A 17481-nucleotide genomic window follows, 5' to 3' on the forward strand; every position below is an offset into this window, starting at 1 on the left:
GATTTCTCTCCAAATATTGAGGGGCCTTAATTAAATCAACTTGTCATGAGCATATGGTTAAGTAACCTGCTATTCATATTATTTCATCTTACTAAAGGTGCTTTTGATGTGCCTGTTCAGAGAAAAGTGTGGATCAGAGCAGTGATTCACATCTGTTTTCCAGTTGTACTGTGTTATTATACTGATTTTATTATGTTTCAATTTTTAAATCTAAAAACATATGTTTCTAAAGCAGCACCAGATGCATCTGCAAAAGTTAACGCATGCCCTATTTGTGTAATCTTGTTATATTTGCATACTTGTCCAGTAAATCTGATCTGCGGTCTCGCCTCGCTCCTACTTAGGGAAACATTTGAAACCTTCCCAATTCTTTCCCTCCCTCCCCGTTTTCTTTCGTCCAGAAACGGCACAGCAGGACCCCTGTCTGAGGTCTCAACCGCGCCTAACCTCTGCTTCAGAGTTTTACAACAAAAGACAACAACTTGGAAAGTGTTTTTCAGCGGACTTACATGGGAATTTAACACTGGACTGGGAAGCGAACAAAGGGGAGGGACGGTTTGAGCTGATGGACTCGGAGATGAGATAGCGCTCGTAACCGAACCCATCTCCCCATCCTCTCCTTCCCCGTGGACGGACGGACGGTTCTTTTTCTTTCCGGATGATGTAACTGTTTTATGACAGACTGAGCCGCTCACCAAGGGCTCACATTTTCCTTTAATTATCAGAGCACGGTTAATATCCGACGACGAGCCGCATCCTCTGGTTTTAGGAGCCCCACACATCCAGGTTTCGGTGAGGGGGCTCAGCTCAGCGGGACGTTGCGCAGTGCTCAACTGGCTGTTCCCAGGGGGTCGGTGAGCGGTGGTACAGTAAGTGTCTCATCTACGACCACTGTGGGGGCTCGTTACTCGGATAATACCTCATTACTTGTTTGAAAAGTAACGTTATTAGTACTTGCTAGCTTATCACCCCCCGATAGCTGCCGTTCAACATGTTCTTTTCCTCAGTCAGTTAGCTAGCCGACGTTACACTTGTTAAAAATGACGGTTGAAAATTTTCTCACGTCCGAAGAAACGTTAACTCGTTTTGTTTGTGAAAAAGAAAGGAAATCATATTTGCATAAAGTATATGTTTGAGAAGAAGTGGTTAATGTGATGAATAAAAATGGAAAAGCCAGAAATAGAAGATTTATTGACATTTCTGTAGCCTGTCTAAGCCGTTAACTCGAGAGTAATAACTGAAGTTAACGTGAACTGTAACGTTACGTTACTGGAAACTGATCCTCTACAACTGTTCAAATTGAATCGTATCAATAATAATAAAAGCCAAATAACATTTTAAAGTTGTCAAATTAAGATTTAATAGGCTGAATTATGTTAAACGCCAAAATGACTTTTTAATTTTATTTTTTTAAATAGTTTTAGTCGTGGCATGCTGCTACTGTATTTGAAACAGTAACTTCTCGTTCAGTCTTTAGAGCATGCTGCATTTAAGGACAGTTAACAGAGCCTACTTACAGTTTTCATCACTGTAAACAAAATCTAAGCCTAGACTCTTGAAGTCTGTCCAAAAGAAAGGAAGAAAAGAAAAGAAAAATCGGATAGATTTTTATTAAACCAAGTCCATCCCCCCTCACAGCAGTACACCGCAGCAATCCCTTCATGTTTTAAATCTTCATTATAGCCAGGGATGGCTCTGTTGGTTCTCAACGTCAGGTTACTGGTATCAGAGACATATGGAAGTGCTGAAAAGTCTGTAAAGAAGTCAACCTGGGTGACCACTGGCCACATTTTTATAAGCAGCAGGAGAAAACGATTTAGTAGGTTGTAAATGACGTGACTGGTTGAGGCATTTTTAAAGAGGAGAGAGAAAGAGAGCACAGGAAAGTTGTGGTATTACAGTCAGGTGGTATAGAGCAGACATTTGTCTCCCTCCCCCATCTTATATTGTCTCTTTTGGGACAATATGAACCCAGTATAATGCTCTCTCTGCAGCAATTAAGAAGCTGTCTCTTTTAATCGTTCAAATGAGCCCAGCCTGATAACTGGATAAAATATGAAGCACTTGGACCTCTGGGTTTCAAGCTGCTAATCACCAGGAAGTTGTCAATCCACATCAGCAGGGGTATGCAAAGTTCATATTCCACTTTATCTGTAGAAACCAGGCGATATGTGAGCAGTAGACATCAGAGGACATGTAGAGACTCTACATGCTCTTGTCAGTGCTTCTTTTGGGTGTGTGTTTTTGTCTCGAACAAGTTAACAGAGCGGTAACATGCTGTGGTTTTCTGCCCCTTTAGGTGCAGTCATGTGGCAGAGGATTCAGATTTGCTGCGCACTGTTTGCACTGTATTCAGCGGCACCGCCTGCACACATCAACCGCCTGGCACTGTTCCCTGACAAGAGCGCCTGGTGTGAAGCCAAGAACATCACACAGATAGTCGGGCACACGGGATGTCAGCCTCGCTCTATTCAAAACAGGTCAGGATGAAGGCCCTCTCTGTCTCTCTCTCTGTCTGACAATCTCTCAGTGCAGCTGAAAAAGGGGGAATAATGCGGAAATGTCTAGATGTCAATAAGTTGCATTCTCTGTGATTCAATTCAGTTTGTAGGGCAGGCGGGGGGTTGGCTTGTCTTCAGTTTGTATTCAGCGTGATGACACTGTCTCAGCTTTTAAATCCTGTCTTAAAATGTATTTATAGAGATTTACCTTCCTGTCTGACAGCTAGACTTACCCATCTGAATAACACAGCTCTGTTGTCTTACTGCCACAACTTGTTTTTACTTTGTGCTTGATTGTTTTTGAACCGTCTATTATGCTGCATTGTTTGCTGTTGTTTACATATCTGTCATCGTCTTTTCTTGCTGTCTCTCTGCAGTGGAAAGTGCCGCACAAATGAATCATTAATGTTATTATTAAGCATGAAAACTTGCAGAGACAAGACGAAATCACTGATCCACCCATTATACGTTTGTGTGTGTGCACTAAAACATAAAAAGTATGAATCAATAATAAACAAATACACTACACTATACAGAGCAGGTTTCACCTCTGATTTTCATGCATCAGTCTCCAAACTAATGTCATCATTGGCTGCCTGCATGGATGGAAAACCGCACTCAGACATCCAAATAATCATAGAAGGAAAACTACAGGCATTGATATGACAGGATAAGACTGGTAATACTCATATTGTTGCAAAAAGACCAAAACCAACAATGTGTTTGTCTGTATCTCAGTTTTCTCTGACTTCTCTATCCTGTCTGTGGCACCCAGCCCTGAGCCATTTGGTTTCTACTGGAGCTGTTACTCTTTAGACATGGGAACGATGTCTAACGCAGGGGGAAGAGCACACATTCTCATCATATCTATCATGGATATCATTTTTAATCAGGAGTTGGAGACCTGTGATTCACCTAACGTTTATGACTAACAGGTCTCCATTTTGTGATTGTGTGTTTGGCCCGAGGCATCCTCAGACTTGGTAAATCAGTTCGTATTTCAGACTAAGTGTTTTTTTCCTGCAGCTCTTGTTTACACAGACATGAGTGCTCCTGGCTGTGTGGCTGAATGAGGCATGCCGTGTCTGCAGGCACAATGAAAATAATGCACTCTCTCTTCCTTGCTGCAGAGCTTGTCTGGGCCAGTGTTTCAGCTACAGTGTCCCCAACACATTCCCACAGTCGACCGAGTCTCTGGTGCACTGTGACTCCTGCATGCCTGCCCAGACACAGTGGGAAGTGGTAAGAGTTATTGCACATTAGCTCATGTAGCAAGCACATACACCAACACTGGCTTGTCAAACTCACACACAAACCACAAGTTTCCAGCATGAAAGATGGCAAGCATGCACTGTTCATGACCAAATAAAAAACAGAGGAAAAAAATGGAGTTAGTTTAATAGATTTCTGTCACATTTTCTCTGGTTCTCTGTGAACTGAAGCCTGCTTTATATGTTCCTCTAAAGTTCATTGTCCCTTTTAGCCAGAAGGATTCCAGTCCTGTGATAACAAAGGCTTTGTGGTGAGGTGTATGTAGTTTGGAGAGCTGCCAGGTAGGCTAGGCGGGTGGGACCACAGGTGAGGTCACCTCATGTTTCACTGGAAAATATTGTATCTCTTGGACCGTGTAGCTGTTACCTGATAGATTAATGAATTTTCTCACTATTTTTGTTGCATGAGAAAGGCTGAAGAAAGTGCATTTACAGTCTCACCTTACTTCTAATCATTTGGAAATGGATGTTTCTGTCCCTGGTAAAGATTGTTGTTGCAGGACTTTATACAAAATTGAGTTTGAAACTAAACAGTCAGCTCTCATGAAAGAGGATACTGCTCCATGCTGTTTTGGCACTTGTGGCAGATCTTGATAAAACTGCTGAATGATCATTTTTCAGTGGAAACAGGGGAAGTTGCGTGAGGTCTGGAGAGCCGGCTGAGCTTGTGCAACACAGAGATTTACAGAGGGAGGAGGCTGTAAATTATCTGTTTTTCCTTTGTATTCTTTTTATCCACTTAGTGTGATAATAAAACACTCTAACAAAATTAGGAATATGATGGCAGGTGGCGCTAAAACACACATCAATCTACACTCATGTAGCAGAATGTACATATAAAAATAATATTTCCCCAGAAGAAGAGGTCGAAAGAAAATTCAATCACTGAATACACCATGAGATACTAACTGAACACAAGTACGTACATTTATAATATATAAATCACCAAATAAAATAAGGTAACAACCATAATAATATATAAACAACATACTCCACTAGTTCTTCTTATTTACAGAGCCACTGATTTATTTATTTTTTTCAGAATGTTATTTAATTTAAGAAAATAATGTTTTCTTATAGCTTTAGCATAGTGTTTTAATTTGTTTTATTTATGTTGTTTTATAAAGCAGGAAAGAAACTGTGAAGGATTCACCACATACTTCATACTTTTCTGGGTTTTTTTAATCCCAAAGGAAATTTTGTAGCTAGGCTTTAGACGCACAGGTTACAGGAATACAGTGATGACAATGAACTGCAACAATCGATAGTCAAGGACATTAAGAATGATATAAAATATAAATATTTAGAAAAAGAATAAGGGAAAATTGGTGTATTAAAAAATAAATATGTAAAACATCAGCAGATGAAGCCCAAAGTAGAGACACTGCTCCCATCCGTGTTTAAAGAAAGTGGGAGATCAAGACCAAGAGCAACAAAGTTGAGTTCCTGTTCAAGTAAACTACAGCTCAGTACCTGTAGATATGAAACAGGAATGCTCAGCTCTGTGTGTGTGTGTGTGTGTTTATGTGTGTCTACAGGTGACCCTGGAGTGCCCCGGCAGTGAAGACTCTCCTCGATGTGGATAAGCTGGTGGAGAGGATCTTCCATTGCAGCTGCCAGTCCTGCAGTAAGGAAGGCGCCCAGGAGGGGGCGGTGATGCAGCTGTATCCAGCAGACAATGGCATTGACACTCCGTCTTTATCCGACACCCTGAGCGGGGCCCAGTCTCACCCTCTGCCTCACTCAGACACACACTCTAATAAGCATGCTCACCCACACACAGACCACCACACACTGCCACACACATCGGATGGAGGGTAGGTCTGACTCCGTCTGTCACTCTGCTCATCTCCTCCGACCTCTCTACTCTCCTTCACACTGCGTTGTTTGTACCAGTCTGTAGTAATAATGTAAAGGCACTTTCAAAATAAGACTTCACTTTGTGTTAAAAAGTTTCTCTAAAGGCACACACACACACACACACACACACACACACACATACATACGCAAAGTCACTCTTGTATATAAACTCACACAGCAGCCTGTGCACTCTTTGTTTTCTAATTAACACATGCATATGTGTCCATCCAGACACAACTATAGTCTGTTAATGAGCTGAGTCTCATTACTTTTAATCTGCTTTGAATGCAATAAATTCTGTTATTGTTATAACTCCCTTTGTGTATTTTGTATTTACAAAAGTGCTAGTTTGCTGTTTTCTGTTGAGTATCACAAGAAACGCATCTGGACACACTTTGTTTTCTTTCTTTTCTTTTTTTTCTTTGGCATCAAACCAAAGAAATACCCACAGCTTCCTGTCGCTATTTCTAAAAATGAAGCTGTGTCTTTATGATCGTGTGGCTGCTGTGTGAATCTGGGCCATGTCACATGGTTCTTGTTTCCTACTATCGGCAAAACTCCAGTCACTGACAAACATTTAATAGATGTTGGTGCCACTCTCTGGAGCGCAGGAAGAGCTGCATGATGGGATGAGACGCTGCTGTTCGCTGCTTCACTGGCCTGAATCTGATGTCACAGAGCCAGAGAGTTTAATGAGATGCTACAGAGAAAGTTTTAGCCAGATGCTTCCTCTTGTTTGTCCATTTAAATCAGGATTTGTCTCCTTTAAAATAATACAGTCTTGAACCAACACTCATATGCTAATTTGTACATTAGAGGAGATACTGACTGTAATTGTTCCTGCTGCTCACACTGGCAGTGAGATGATCCATATTCCACACTCTGGATACGAATGCATTTTAAAGTCCAGGTGATGTTAATATCAAGTGGCATCATACAAAAGTTTTTTTAGTACTTAACTTTGGAGGATAGCCACATGATTTGGCAAACACAGACTGCTGATCTCCTGTTTCAAACGCTGGAGGAACTATAACAACTATAACAACAACCAGTAACTCAGGATGTGGCACTGTATTAAGATAAACTTCAACAATGTGAACTGATCCTTTGAAGTCCAGTGTTTATTCAGAATTAAAAAGTACACTACAGAGCACTGGTGGAAGAATTTAAGAGATCCAGTTCTCTTAATTAAGGTTCAAAAATGGGACAGTAATTGGCTCTAAAATGAATGTGGCCAATGTTGAGTCTTTACAACAGGATGTTCACAATGAAACAATTATCTTGGCAACATTTTACTTTACGGGTCTGTAGTTTCCAATATATTTCCTAATAACTTCTGGAAGGAGGTATGTAGTTTGTTTCCAATTTTACAGAAAATAAAAACAGTGTTCAATGGTTGCACGTCTAATTAGCTAATTCAGTTAACTGCTAAAATAACACAGTCTCTTGGTCAGGTTGCAGCAGCTCAGCTGAACAAGGCAAAAAATGTGAAAATCTGCAACCAGCCGAGCAAACAATCGAAGACATGAAGAAAAAAGTTTCTAATAAGAAGTGAATAGTGAACTAATATTTGTAGTATAGTGTAAGAGAAGCTTTTTCTAACATGGAAATCTGTGCTTTCACTTTATTTAATGTTAAATTACAATCACCTAATTTCCAGTAAGGGTGTAGTTAGTGATAGATAGATAGATAGATCTCCTGTTAACAGGGTTCATAGTTGGTCTCCATGTGCTACTTGTTGACCTGAAGTGCCACTGGACTAAGATGAATTACCATGGCAACCAGCAGGATGCTGTTCAGTAAATGGATGTTGAACGATCTCGTTCGCAGCCCGAGGCAGAGAGTGACAGAATTAGAGGTGGACATGCACACACACACAAAGCTTGATGATGGTCTTAAAAGGAAAACAAAGGGAACATGTTCAGTTCATGCTCTGCCGGGTTAAGGGAAGTGAATTTTACACAAAACAAACAGAGCGTAATAAAAAAAGAGAGAGATGCTGGAGGACATTACTGAGGAAGTGACTGCCAAAAAATATGTGTATGTGTGTGTGTTACCTTTAGTTTAAATAGTTCATAGACAGCCCAGCAGATGTCAGCAGATGTTACAGGATCTAGGACAGTTACATTTACTGCTCACCTCCTAACTCCTCTCAACTTCTCAAAACCAGACAACAAACCAAACAACTTCCCCCTCAGACTCTACACAGCTTCCCTCCTCCTCCCCTGCATCAATCATTCCCTCATCTTTCTCTCTCTATGTCCCGACAATATCTTTTTTTCCATTTCTCGTCAGCTCTGTCCCATATCCTCCCATCTTTTTTCCTCTTGTTCTGTGTAATTAAATTTGAACAGAGAAAGGTTGACTGTCTATCCGTGCTGCAAAACAAATCGATCATGTTCTTATCTCACCGCCGCACAGCTGACAGTGCTCTGAGGCTTGTGAGAGGCGGACTGCAGGGGGAGAAACTCGCAGGGACATTTCTGAACATATCACAGTGTACTGTCATATTTTAACTTGTTCTCTGATGTACAACTGTCCATTCTTTACAGTATGTGTGACCTCTGTGAATTGAAGTGCTTCCTAATGTAATTTTCTTGGGAGTTTATCTGATTATCTATCCTTAATAAGCTATTGCTGTTAGAGAGTGATTTAAAATGCAATTATTCTCTGCCATGTCAGATTGATGATGATGTGTACTGACCACGCCCAGGAGTACACGTCTATAACACTGCAGCAAAGTGAGACAAACTTTTCAGTTGCTGTTAAGTTGCTCTATTAGGTGCCAGATGCTAGGAATCTGTCCACTGCCAGCTCTAAAACTACTGAAAGCACTTTCTCACTGGTCCAGAGATTTGCATTTTAGGAAGTTCTACAATCGTTCAGTGAAACGGCACAGTTTTATTGGGGGTTTATGAGTTGTAACTAATGGCTCACTGATACAGCATTCAGCCTACTGGTGCTTGGGTGACAAATTAAAGGAAAGGGTGCTGAGCAGCACTGATTCTACTGAAGGGATGAATTACTATTCTCCAAAGGCATATTCATTCATTTGGTGTTTAGATGATGGTGGTGGACTAACAAAATCTCCCATGGGTGGTGTTCTCATGCGTTGTGAATGGGGGCAAAGTCATTCTGTTTCTCCACTCATGTCTGAGTCATGTTTTTCCCTCAGCCTGCATCACTCTGTATCAGTTATAATGTATTTTTTTTAACAATGTTTTGGTTGCCAAGTTGTGAGAACTCAGTCTGGCTGGTGATCAATTTGATACAGTATTTAATGCAATTCTAAATGTCTGCAATCAATGTGTGCTCACTGGTTTCTCATATTGTTTGCTTGGGTGCAAAACAGCTCATTTTACATTTCCCAGTACATTAGGTCAGGGTTAAAGAGGGTTGTCACCTGCCACAGACAGGGCACAACAGATTAATGAAGGCACAGCCTGATACCCACTGCAGGGCCTACTGTCAAAACATTTCACTGTGTATTAATAACTATCGTAAGCCATCAACTTTGAAGTAAATGCATGAATGTTAATGGGTCATTTAAGCGGTTTTTACATCAATCCATCATGTCTGCGGCTGTAAATGTTTAATAGGTTGTTAATAAATAGATTTTGGACCATATTTTCTGAAGCTCCTTCACAGAAAGTGAATTGATGTGGTAAAGAACTATCTAAAGGACGAAGGTGGTGTCAAACTGGAGGAAGATTTAAACTTATAAACGCTTTATAAAGGGAAAATGTACAGCAGTAAAGTGTAACTGTTGTTGTATATTTATACATATGCATGTTTATTTTTCACATTATGTTGTTCTTAATTTATGGGAGGGTGTGTGTTCCGTTGAAATTTGAATCTAAAGTTATTTCTGGTTTAAAATAACGCCGTTTATTGTTTGTTTGTTTACGTTGGAAATCGAACTGTTCTGCGTCCGCGCGAGCGCGCACTTAGCCGATAGTGCGCGCGGTCCGGAGTCGGTCGGGCGCTCCCGCAGACGCACGGAGGCTCCTCACAGCAGCATCACTTCTGCAGCGCAGGGTTCAACTCTCAGGTGCTTTCCTCTGCCGCTGTTTATTTAAAAAGAAAAAGAACGGCCACTGTAAGTACTGGTTTGATTTTGAGCAGAAACTAAGCGGCTCCAGGTCGACCAGTGGGAGAGGAGTTCAACAAACACACCCGAGAGATTAACGGGATTTGTACCTGCAGGTAGGAAACGAAATTCTCGCTCGACCCTTGTTTATAGGCGCTTTGCTTTACTACACTGTGTGCATGTGGTTATTATCCGTGACAGCGCTGTTTAACAGTTTACAGATAGAAAAACTGAAACATAAACATTATTACAGCCTCCAAAGCTTAAAGAACAAGGTGTCTCATCTAAAGCACTGACTTCATAGATGAAATCAAACTGCCCTGAAAGGACCAGGACATGTGTCCAGTCCAGTTCTGATGCTGACCAGCCCTGGTTTGTGTCCGCAGCTAAGCAGCTCAGGTTAAAAGGTTTCGGACAGATTGAGTTGAAGACGGATCGTATTGACATACAGTACGGGCTTGGGTGACAAAGCTCCCTGGTCGATGAGATCGACCAGAGGAGTGATGGGCAGACAGCTAAAGTGTGTGTGTGTGTGTGTGTGTGTGTGTGAAGTCAAAGCAGGCTATAGGTTCCTCATTTACATAGTCTAATGAGATATTGGCTGCCTGGACAGAAAGAAGAAGAGGGCAGGTGCTCTGTCTGTGCCTCACAATCCCGTTTAAGGTTTTTAAAATTCAGCTTGCATGAAAAAATTAGATACAACTGAAGTACAGCACCCTGTCTGCAGGGGAGAGATACACAAAGCAGGTGTCTCTGGTGTGTGAGTCAACATGAAAGTGGTGATAAACTAGGAAATATTTTGAGGAACTGGATTTTTTCCATCAGTTAAATATGTGTTTTCACAGAGGGTAGGTCTTTAACTAAGGCAGTACAGCATCCCTCTGTTCTTTGTCTTTTACATCCATTAAATTAACACAGTAGATCAGGGAATGTGCCTGTCATGCCAATAACCACCCTGCAGTCTGAATCTGACCAGCTTTAAACCTCTCCCTAATAACATCTCATCCGTCTCTGTCAGGATGTGTGGTATGGACGTGGACCTGGACGACGGCGGCTCGGGCGAGGAGGAGAAAGAGGAGGAGTTCTGGATCGGGGAGGGGGTGAAGATGCTGCCCCCTCCCGTGGCCCACAGCGAGGGCAGTGCGTGGGGCAGCCGCAGGGGCAGGTGCGGCTGCGTGGCCTGCGGGGCTGCTCTCGTCCTGTGGAACCTGTGTGTCATCTTGGCTAGTGCTCTGCTCCTGGCCGTGGTCTTCTCCGTGGTACTGCTGCCCGCGATGCTGCTGCTCTACGCCGGTTTCCTCTGCCACTCAAGGGTGAGATGTCAACAGAGATGTGGGTTCAGCTCAACAGATGCTTCTGTGATGTTTGTTCTCTTTGTGGCGAGGAAAAACTGAAAGGGAAATTTCACGGTTATTGTAGTTGACAGCTGATCCACTGACGTGATTTGGGGTTGTAAAGTTTCCTCAGAGCTAATCCTGTCTCTGGATGATTAGTCAGATGCTGGGTTGAGGCAGACAGAGGGTTTGGACCATAATATCAGACACAAGATACTGTTTATTAGCAGCAGATATCACAGTGGGCCCCAGAGTACAGTATTTCCACAATGCAAAATAATGGCAACAAAAATGTTGCAATTTAAAACATTTCTCACCATAAAGTACGTTCCAAAAAATGTGTCTGTTTCCCCTCGCTCATTTTGCAGATGTTTTTGTCAAGTAGATTGAGTGGACAAGCTGTCATCATGCAAATCAGTTTGTTGCAAACAAACTGAACACACATCTGTTTCTGTATTAATCTCTACAGTGTTCTGATCTGTTGCACAAAAACATACAGACATCAGTGTGTGAATGACTGTACTGCTGTAGGTGTTTGGAGCAAAATCTAATGCAAATCTAATGCATGTTAATAATGTAGGTAAAAAGAAATGTACTTGACTTCTCTGCAGCAACTTTCCAACAAACCAATTATCTAGATTTATACTCCATAAGCGACTAATCACCACGCTGGACACATCCTTAAAAGCTCTGTGATGTATGTGACACTCACAACTTTACTGTTGTCGTTCACTCTCCCTGCTCTTACTGTACTCTACCTCTCAACACCAAACAGCAGACAGATCAAAAGTTAGCTACTATCAAGGTGAACATAGCGCAACATTTAGCATCTGAAGAGCCAAATATTTCCCTCAGGAGTTAAAAACAGAACTAAAAGCAGAGTGAATACTGACCTTACGTCCATCAGGCGGCAGTGACTACAACTAAATGCTAATATTTCCCTGTATCTGCTCAGTGTGTGACATGGTCGCCATTTATGTCAAAGGTGATAATATGTGTGTTGTGTTTATAGTTTGTTCTTGCTGCCGCCAAGTGGCTAAAAAAATCACTTACTGCAGGTTTAGGAGAAACACTCCTACTGCAGTAAGTGAACACTCTGCCCCAACACAACAATATGTTAACAAATCATTTACGAGAGCATGACTCCCTCATTTAGTTTGAAGTTCGAGCAAGTGAGCCCATGTCACTTCTGAACAATGCTGAGATCATCTCTCATTAAGTCTGGCACCTGGCGTCTCTGTTGAAGGAAATAGATAATCAAAGCCTTCAGGGAAAGGCTCATTCAGGCTCATTCTTCATTTTTGTGCTCTTTTCTTTTCATTATGAACAACAAACCCATCCAAGAAGAACATGACTTAAACTTAGATGTTGAAGCTTGTCAGACAGTGTTCTCTGTAATGAGGTGAGGAGACAGGACGCAGCTCATTTTTTGTGAGTCACACGAGGGGCATACAGATCATCAGAAAAAGGTGGTGAGTCTAGGCGTCCTGCCAAGTAACACTGTGAAGACGGACAGCTGTGTCCTTGCCTCACCTGATAAGTCACAACGTTACATCCCACCCTTGATACAGTCGCCCTGATTGTCTCAGTTATGAATCATTTGGTTTCTGGATGTGCAGCTGCGAGTGACAGCGCAGACAAATTAAGAACATGCAAAGTGCGTGGGGGTGCAGTGCGACTATAATCGTGATTAGGGCAGAGCAAATGTCAGTTCAGAGCAAATAATGGCAGACAGTGTCAGTCAGAGAGTTCTTCCCATTGTGGCAACAGACTGAACATGGAGCGAGGGACCCACTGAGAAGTCAAGACTGTCTGATTTGCTGGCAGCACCAGCTGTGCACAGACACACTAACAGCACAATGAGGAGGGAAATGTACTCAGTAAAAGCACAGTGTGCACTTGACAGAGGTGTGTCTGTGTGTGTGTGTGTATGTGTGTGAAACACTACTGTTGCTAGGGTACATTTGTAAGAGGCGAAGTCCCTTTTTGAAGAAAACTTGCAATTGGAAATCGTTTAGCAAAATGGCTGCAGATGCGACCAAATCACTTTGAGTGTATTTGTGAGTTTGACTTCATGTGTGTGTGTTTGTATGTGTGTGTGTGTAACTCCGTTGTATGCTCTTGTGAGGATGTCATTGTGTACTTCTGCAGCTGCTAACCTCACACGCACTCTGATCTCATCCCTCGCGCCTTCTCTCATTATCCAGTCATTGTTTTCTTCTCTTCCCGCCTCTTTTCTTGATCTTTTCTCCCCTCTTTCTCCCTCCCTCCCCCTGCTCACTTCCTCCCTCTCGCTCGCCATCACAGGTGATTGACAGCTCAGAGGGTTACTGGCAGCTCTGAGCCACTTCTTATCTGAACTGTAGAGGGAGGCTGGGAGACACTCTGTTACACCCCACTACCTCCACGGTCCCACTTCTGCACCCCAAGCATATGCAAACGCACATGTGCACTCACTAATCACACCTAGCCACCAACAACCCCACCCTGTGCTTTTTTCCAGAAGAGGAGCAGCTCCTTCTGAAGCCAGAATACCTCTGTGTTTCTCCTCCTAGGTCCTTGACGCCCCCTCCTCCATCTGCCGTTATCTTGATGACAACAGCTGCTCCGCCCTCATCATCCTGGGCTTTGTGATGATGTCGCCGCTCGTGGTCGTGGCAGCTGCAGTGTTCTGTGGGCTGCTCCGAAGGTTTCGACTCCTGCTCCTCATTCAGCCGATCACACGTGCCCGGTACCAAGGGGGGCTGCTGGACTGGGTGGGCAGCGTCCACGCCTGGGTCTAACCAAGGCGGACAGGAGATGCTGAGGGTTCGACATGACAGTCAGGACGGATCAGAAAGTTAGATCAGTGTGACATCGACCAGAGAGGAACAGGGGGTAGCAAAATTATGAGGAGGACCTTAGTTGTATATTCCTTTGTTCTTAAAGTACAAGATTAGTTTTTGTTTGCCAGAGACAATGTCAATTCAAATAAATGGTAGGTTGATAAGGAAAAGTTTAAAATAGTGGGAAATACATTTATTTGAGTGGCGAGAGCCTACAACCTGCAGACAGTTAGCTTAGCTTAAAGACTATAAATAAGTGGAAACAGTAAGCCTGACTGTCCATAGTTAAACAGTACTCCACTGGAGCCTGGCAAACGCAAACACTCCATCTTTATATTTAGATTTTTGTAGGGATTAAACAAGATAGCATTTTCCCTTGTTTCCACTCTTTATGCTAAGCTAAGCTAATTACCTTTTGTCCATAGTTTTAATCTTGAGAGTGGTGTCGAATAAAGTGAATAATTCTGTTTTCCTATTACTTTCTTCAAATTCTAATTCTTCGTTGTGGTGTTGAACTGCGCAGTGAAAGGTGTCTCTTTTATTTTGTCTACCCCCTGCATGCTGCAAGAGTAAGATTGTGCTTAAGTTCATTGTAGCAATTTCCACCTCTGTCTTATTCGACTTTGAAGCAGAAACTGGCTAATTTTCAGTGATCACACAGATTACGAAACCTATTCAACAATCAAAATACAGTCCAGAAAGGAAATAAATCTTTACAGAAAGCAGATTATAAATGAAGACTCAAAGAACTGTCATTTTCTTTTGACAAAGGTTGTAGTAGTGAGTTTATGATGGCAGTATTCAATTAGGTTTTGTGTATAAAGCTAATATGTTTGTGATTTTGTATTGCCTGTTTGCTAACTTTGTTGACATAGTTACATGTGGGATATTCCCTGAAATATATAGCTGTGAAGTTATTTGTGGTTGTACATTAGAAGTCTAGCAAAGAGTCAAAACATAATTGCAAACATCCTATTTGTGATCTTTTTTAAGCTTAACTTTGGTCTGGTGTGTTGAGCTCTGTTCCCTGGGGCCTTCAAATGCTCTGAAAAACAAGGTGAATAATGTAAAATGTTTGATAAAAAAAGTAGCATATAAGGACTTTAATATTATCTGTGAGGTGACTTAAATGGGCAGCGATGTTGTTGTACTCAAACAAGTTTATCTGATGTGGCATCATTAGTGGTCTTGTCATGTGGGAGGGGGAGGGTGTGTGTGAAACATATTTCCATTTAGTGGATATTTCAGATCATATTGTGCCATAAAAACACACTCGCCTTTTTAAAACCAACAGGAGTTGACAGAATGACAAAGTAATGGCTGTTTAGTGGGGGCCAGGTGTTAAAGAGGGATTTAAATCATCAGACCAGGAGCTCATCCTGCCACCTCTTTGCTTTCAGGTCATTTAAATTCATCAGCAGCAAATACACTGCACATCCTTTTTATCAGTGTGTCCCGGCTTTGTAATTAAGTGTTCACATTTGAGGTTTCATTTCTCAGACGAAAGCCTTGAGTCGTATTTTATGAGCAGCAGTTATTACGTGCCCTGCGCCATTGTTATCATATTGAAATGTATTTGTTTTTTATTTAAATGTATTCATTTGTGTGTTTTGTCTGTTTATGTCCTGTAGTCCTGTTATTTATCCTCCACTGATTGTGAAATATTTGTTTACAGTAATGAACCCCTGCTGGTTCCAGTATTTAATAGAACTCGACAGGAAAAAACAAAGTTGATTTCTTTTCATTTCTGCCTGGTAATAAATATAACACTAAAAGTAATTTATTGGAAATATCACAGCAGCTAATCCTGGTCTATTTTTTGTTCAGCTTTTCATTTCAGTATCACCATGAAAACAGCTGTGGGTTGTCAGACTTTCCATCAATAAAAAGAGGACCTTTTATTTTTTTCAGCGTCTCTTTTGTGTTGTGACCTGTTTATGATGGTTTGATGAATAGAGTCCAGTGAGTGATGATTTAATATTCAGCTCTGACTCTGACTTTCTCTCTCAACCGTACATAACATACTCAAAAAACACACTAAAAGGTCATTATGACCTTAAACAAGCCAGAAGAAGAAAGTCTGTGACACAACCTCCCTTCAGTTTACCTGTTACACTGGTGCTCTGTGTAACTTAAAGGAAACTGTTGCCTCTGATTATGTGGTTGTCCAGTCTGTCCTGATGATGTACACAGTCCATTAAACCAGTTCAGCACTGTTGATATTGACAGATACATAACCACTCTCCTGCTCAGAGAGCCTGCAGCACAGGACCAGACCACAGTGAGATGGCTGTGTTCACCAAGCACTTTGTGTAAGCTCCTCAAAATATCTGCCTGACAAAAACACAGAAACAAAATGTTAGGACTGGACATCAAATTAAAGTCATTTTTTGATGAAGAAAAAAGTAACCATAGCACAAGGTATAAGGTAAAGAGTTTACTTGTTCTCCTAGTTTTACTTAAAATGCCTATTCATACTATTTTATTGAGTTGAATTGAGCCAAATTCTATTGTCAATCACAACAAACACATAATGGCCAGTGTGTAGTGAGGAAGGCTGATAAAGGCAGATAAAACAACAAATAACACATTCACAAAAACAGTCTCACGCCCGGCCCACTCACTGGCTGTCATAGAGCTGTCGACCTTATGATGATCTCCCTCGGCAGGTGGAGTTTGCCTAGTTGTCATGGAATTGTAGACATTCACAGTTTCATTTCCTCTGAGCACCTTAAAGAGATCTTGTTGATATTGGCTCAAAATTGAGACTGAAAAGCTCTTCTTGACCTCTGAAATTGCAGTTGTCAAAAACCAGCGACTCCATCTCCTGAGGAAAATCATGATCCAGTGGAAATCCCCGGATCAGCTGGTGAGTGGATATGAGCGAGTGAGAGAGGGAGTTTGTATCTAAAGCAGCTTCCAAGGTCAGGAGCAAAGTGTCAGTCTTACCATACGTTACCTTTACAGTCTGTCACACAACAGGGCTTCATCAGGGCTGATGTCGACAGCAGAGTCAGACAAGGTCATTCAGTGAAACCGGGCGGCTGAATCAGAAATCTTACTGGTTGGCTCTAACATTTACCTTCCAGACATGCAGTGCTACTGGTCAGCATTTGCTGTCACGTCAGCCGGTGACTCATGCCACTAAACTTTGAAGTCCTCCACTGCATGTGCACTGTTTGCTTTGAAGAGGCTGAAATATTGCTCAGCTTTTGTGTGCTCCCCTCAGAGAGACAGACAAGAACCAAACCGGATTTATTTATTTTTTTGTTTAAAATCGTCTTATAATGTGGGTCAATCACTTGTAACACTGTTCTCTGTTGTTAAGTGGTTGACAATTAGAATAGATGCAGAACATGGGGGAGGAAATTGCAGGAGGATGGACCAGACAAAGAGCTCTGAAAGCCAGAAACTTCAGCAAGTGCCTCTTTAAACTATAATTACAGATTATAAAATCCCTGTATCGCTGCTTGAAAGTGCTTCAGATTTACTTTTCATTAATGTCGCCAGTTCATCATTATTCATTTGTTCCATTCACACTGCCAAAAAACAAGTAATTTAGTCTAATATTTAGCATTTGAACCCTAGGATATTTCCACT

The 17481-nt window shown here is 41.7% G+C and overlaps 2 protein-coding genes and 1 long non-coding RNA gene across 3 annotated transcripts in view; 2 read left to right on the forward strand and 1 right to left on the reverse strand.

The window, feature by feature from the left end:
* The first annotated feature begins 372 nt into the window (after positions 1-372).
* nbl1 (NBL1, DAN family BMP antagonist) lies at positions 373-5944 on the forward strand. Its single transcript, XM_018681369.2, is given in 5 exon segments — positions 373-869; positions 2300-2480; positions 3632-3743; positions 5311-5349; positions 5351-5944. Coding segments are annotated over 4 exon segments (567 nt in total). The 5' UTR covers positions 373-869; positions 2300-2307; the 3' UTR covers positions 5594-5944.
* Positions 5945-9595: 3651 nt separating this feature from the next.
* On the forward strand, positions 9596-15787 carry LOC108886492 (transmembrane protein 88). Its single transcript, XM_018681376.2, has 3 exons — positions 9596-9838; positions 10741-11035; positions 13612-15787. The coding sequence occupies exons 2-3, from the start codon at positions 10742-10744 to the stop codon at positions 13837-13839; spliced, it is 522 nt and encodes a 173-aa protein (XP_018536892.1). The 5' UTR covers positions 9596-9838; position 10741; the 3' UTR covers positions 13840-15787.
* A 63-nt stretch (positions 15788-15850) lies between these two features.
* The window catches only part of LOC108886494 (uncharacterized), a 34417-nt gene continuing 32786 nt past the window's right edge, over positions 15851-17481 (reverse strand). Inside the window, exon 3 of the long non-coding RNA XR_001961457.2 lies at positions 15851-16215. This is a non-coding gene — a long non-coding RNA (uncharacterized LOC108886494). The remainder of the gene's footprint in view (positions 16216-17481) is intronic.

Source organism: Lates calcarifer, linkage group LG12 (assembly GCF_001640805.2).
Source record: "Lates calcarifer isolate ASB-BC8 linkage group LG12, TLL_Latcal_v3, whole genome shotgun sequence".
NCBI lineage: Eukaryota > Metazoa > Chordata > Actinopteri > Centropomidae > Lates > Lates calcarifer.

Bases quoted from the DNA above. Each gene is read 5' to 3' on its own strand.
- LOC108886492 (XM_018681376.2), top strand. From the start codon at position 10,742: ATGTGTGGTATGGACGTGGACCTGGACGACGGCGGCTCGGGCGAGGAG. The intron at 11,036-13,611 runs GTGAGATGTCAA...TTCTCCTCCTAG, and splicing joins GTTTCCTCTGCCACTCAAGG to GTCCTTGACGCCCCCTCCTC.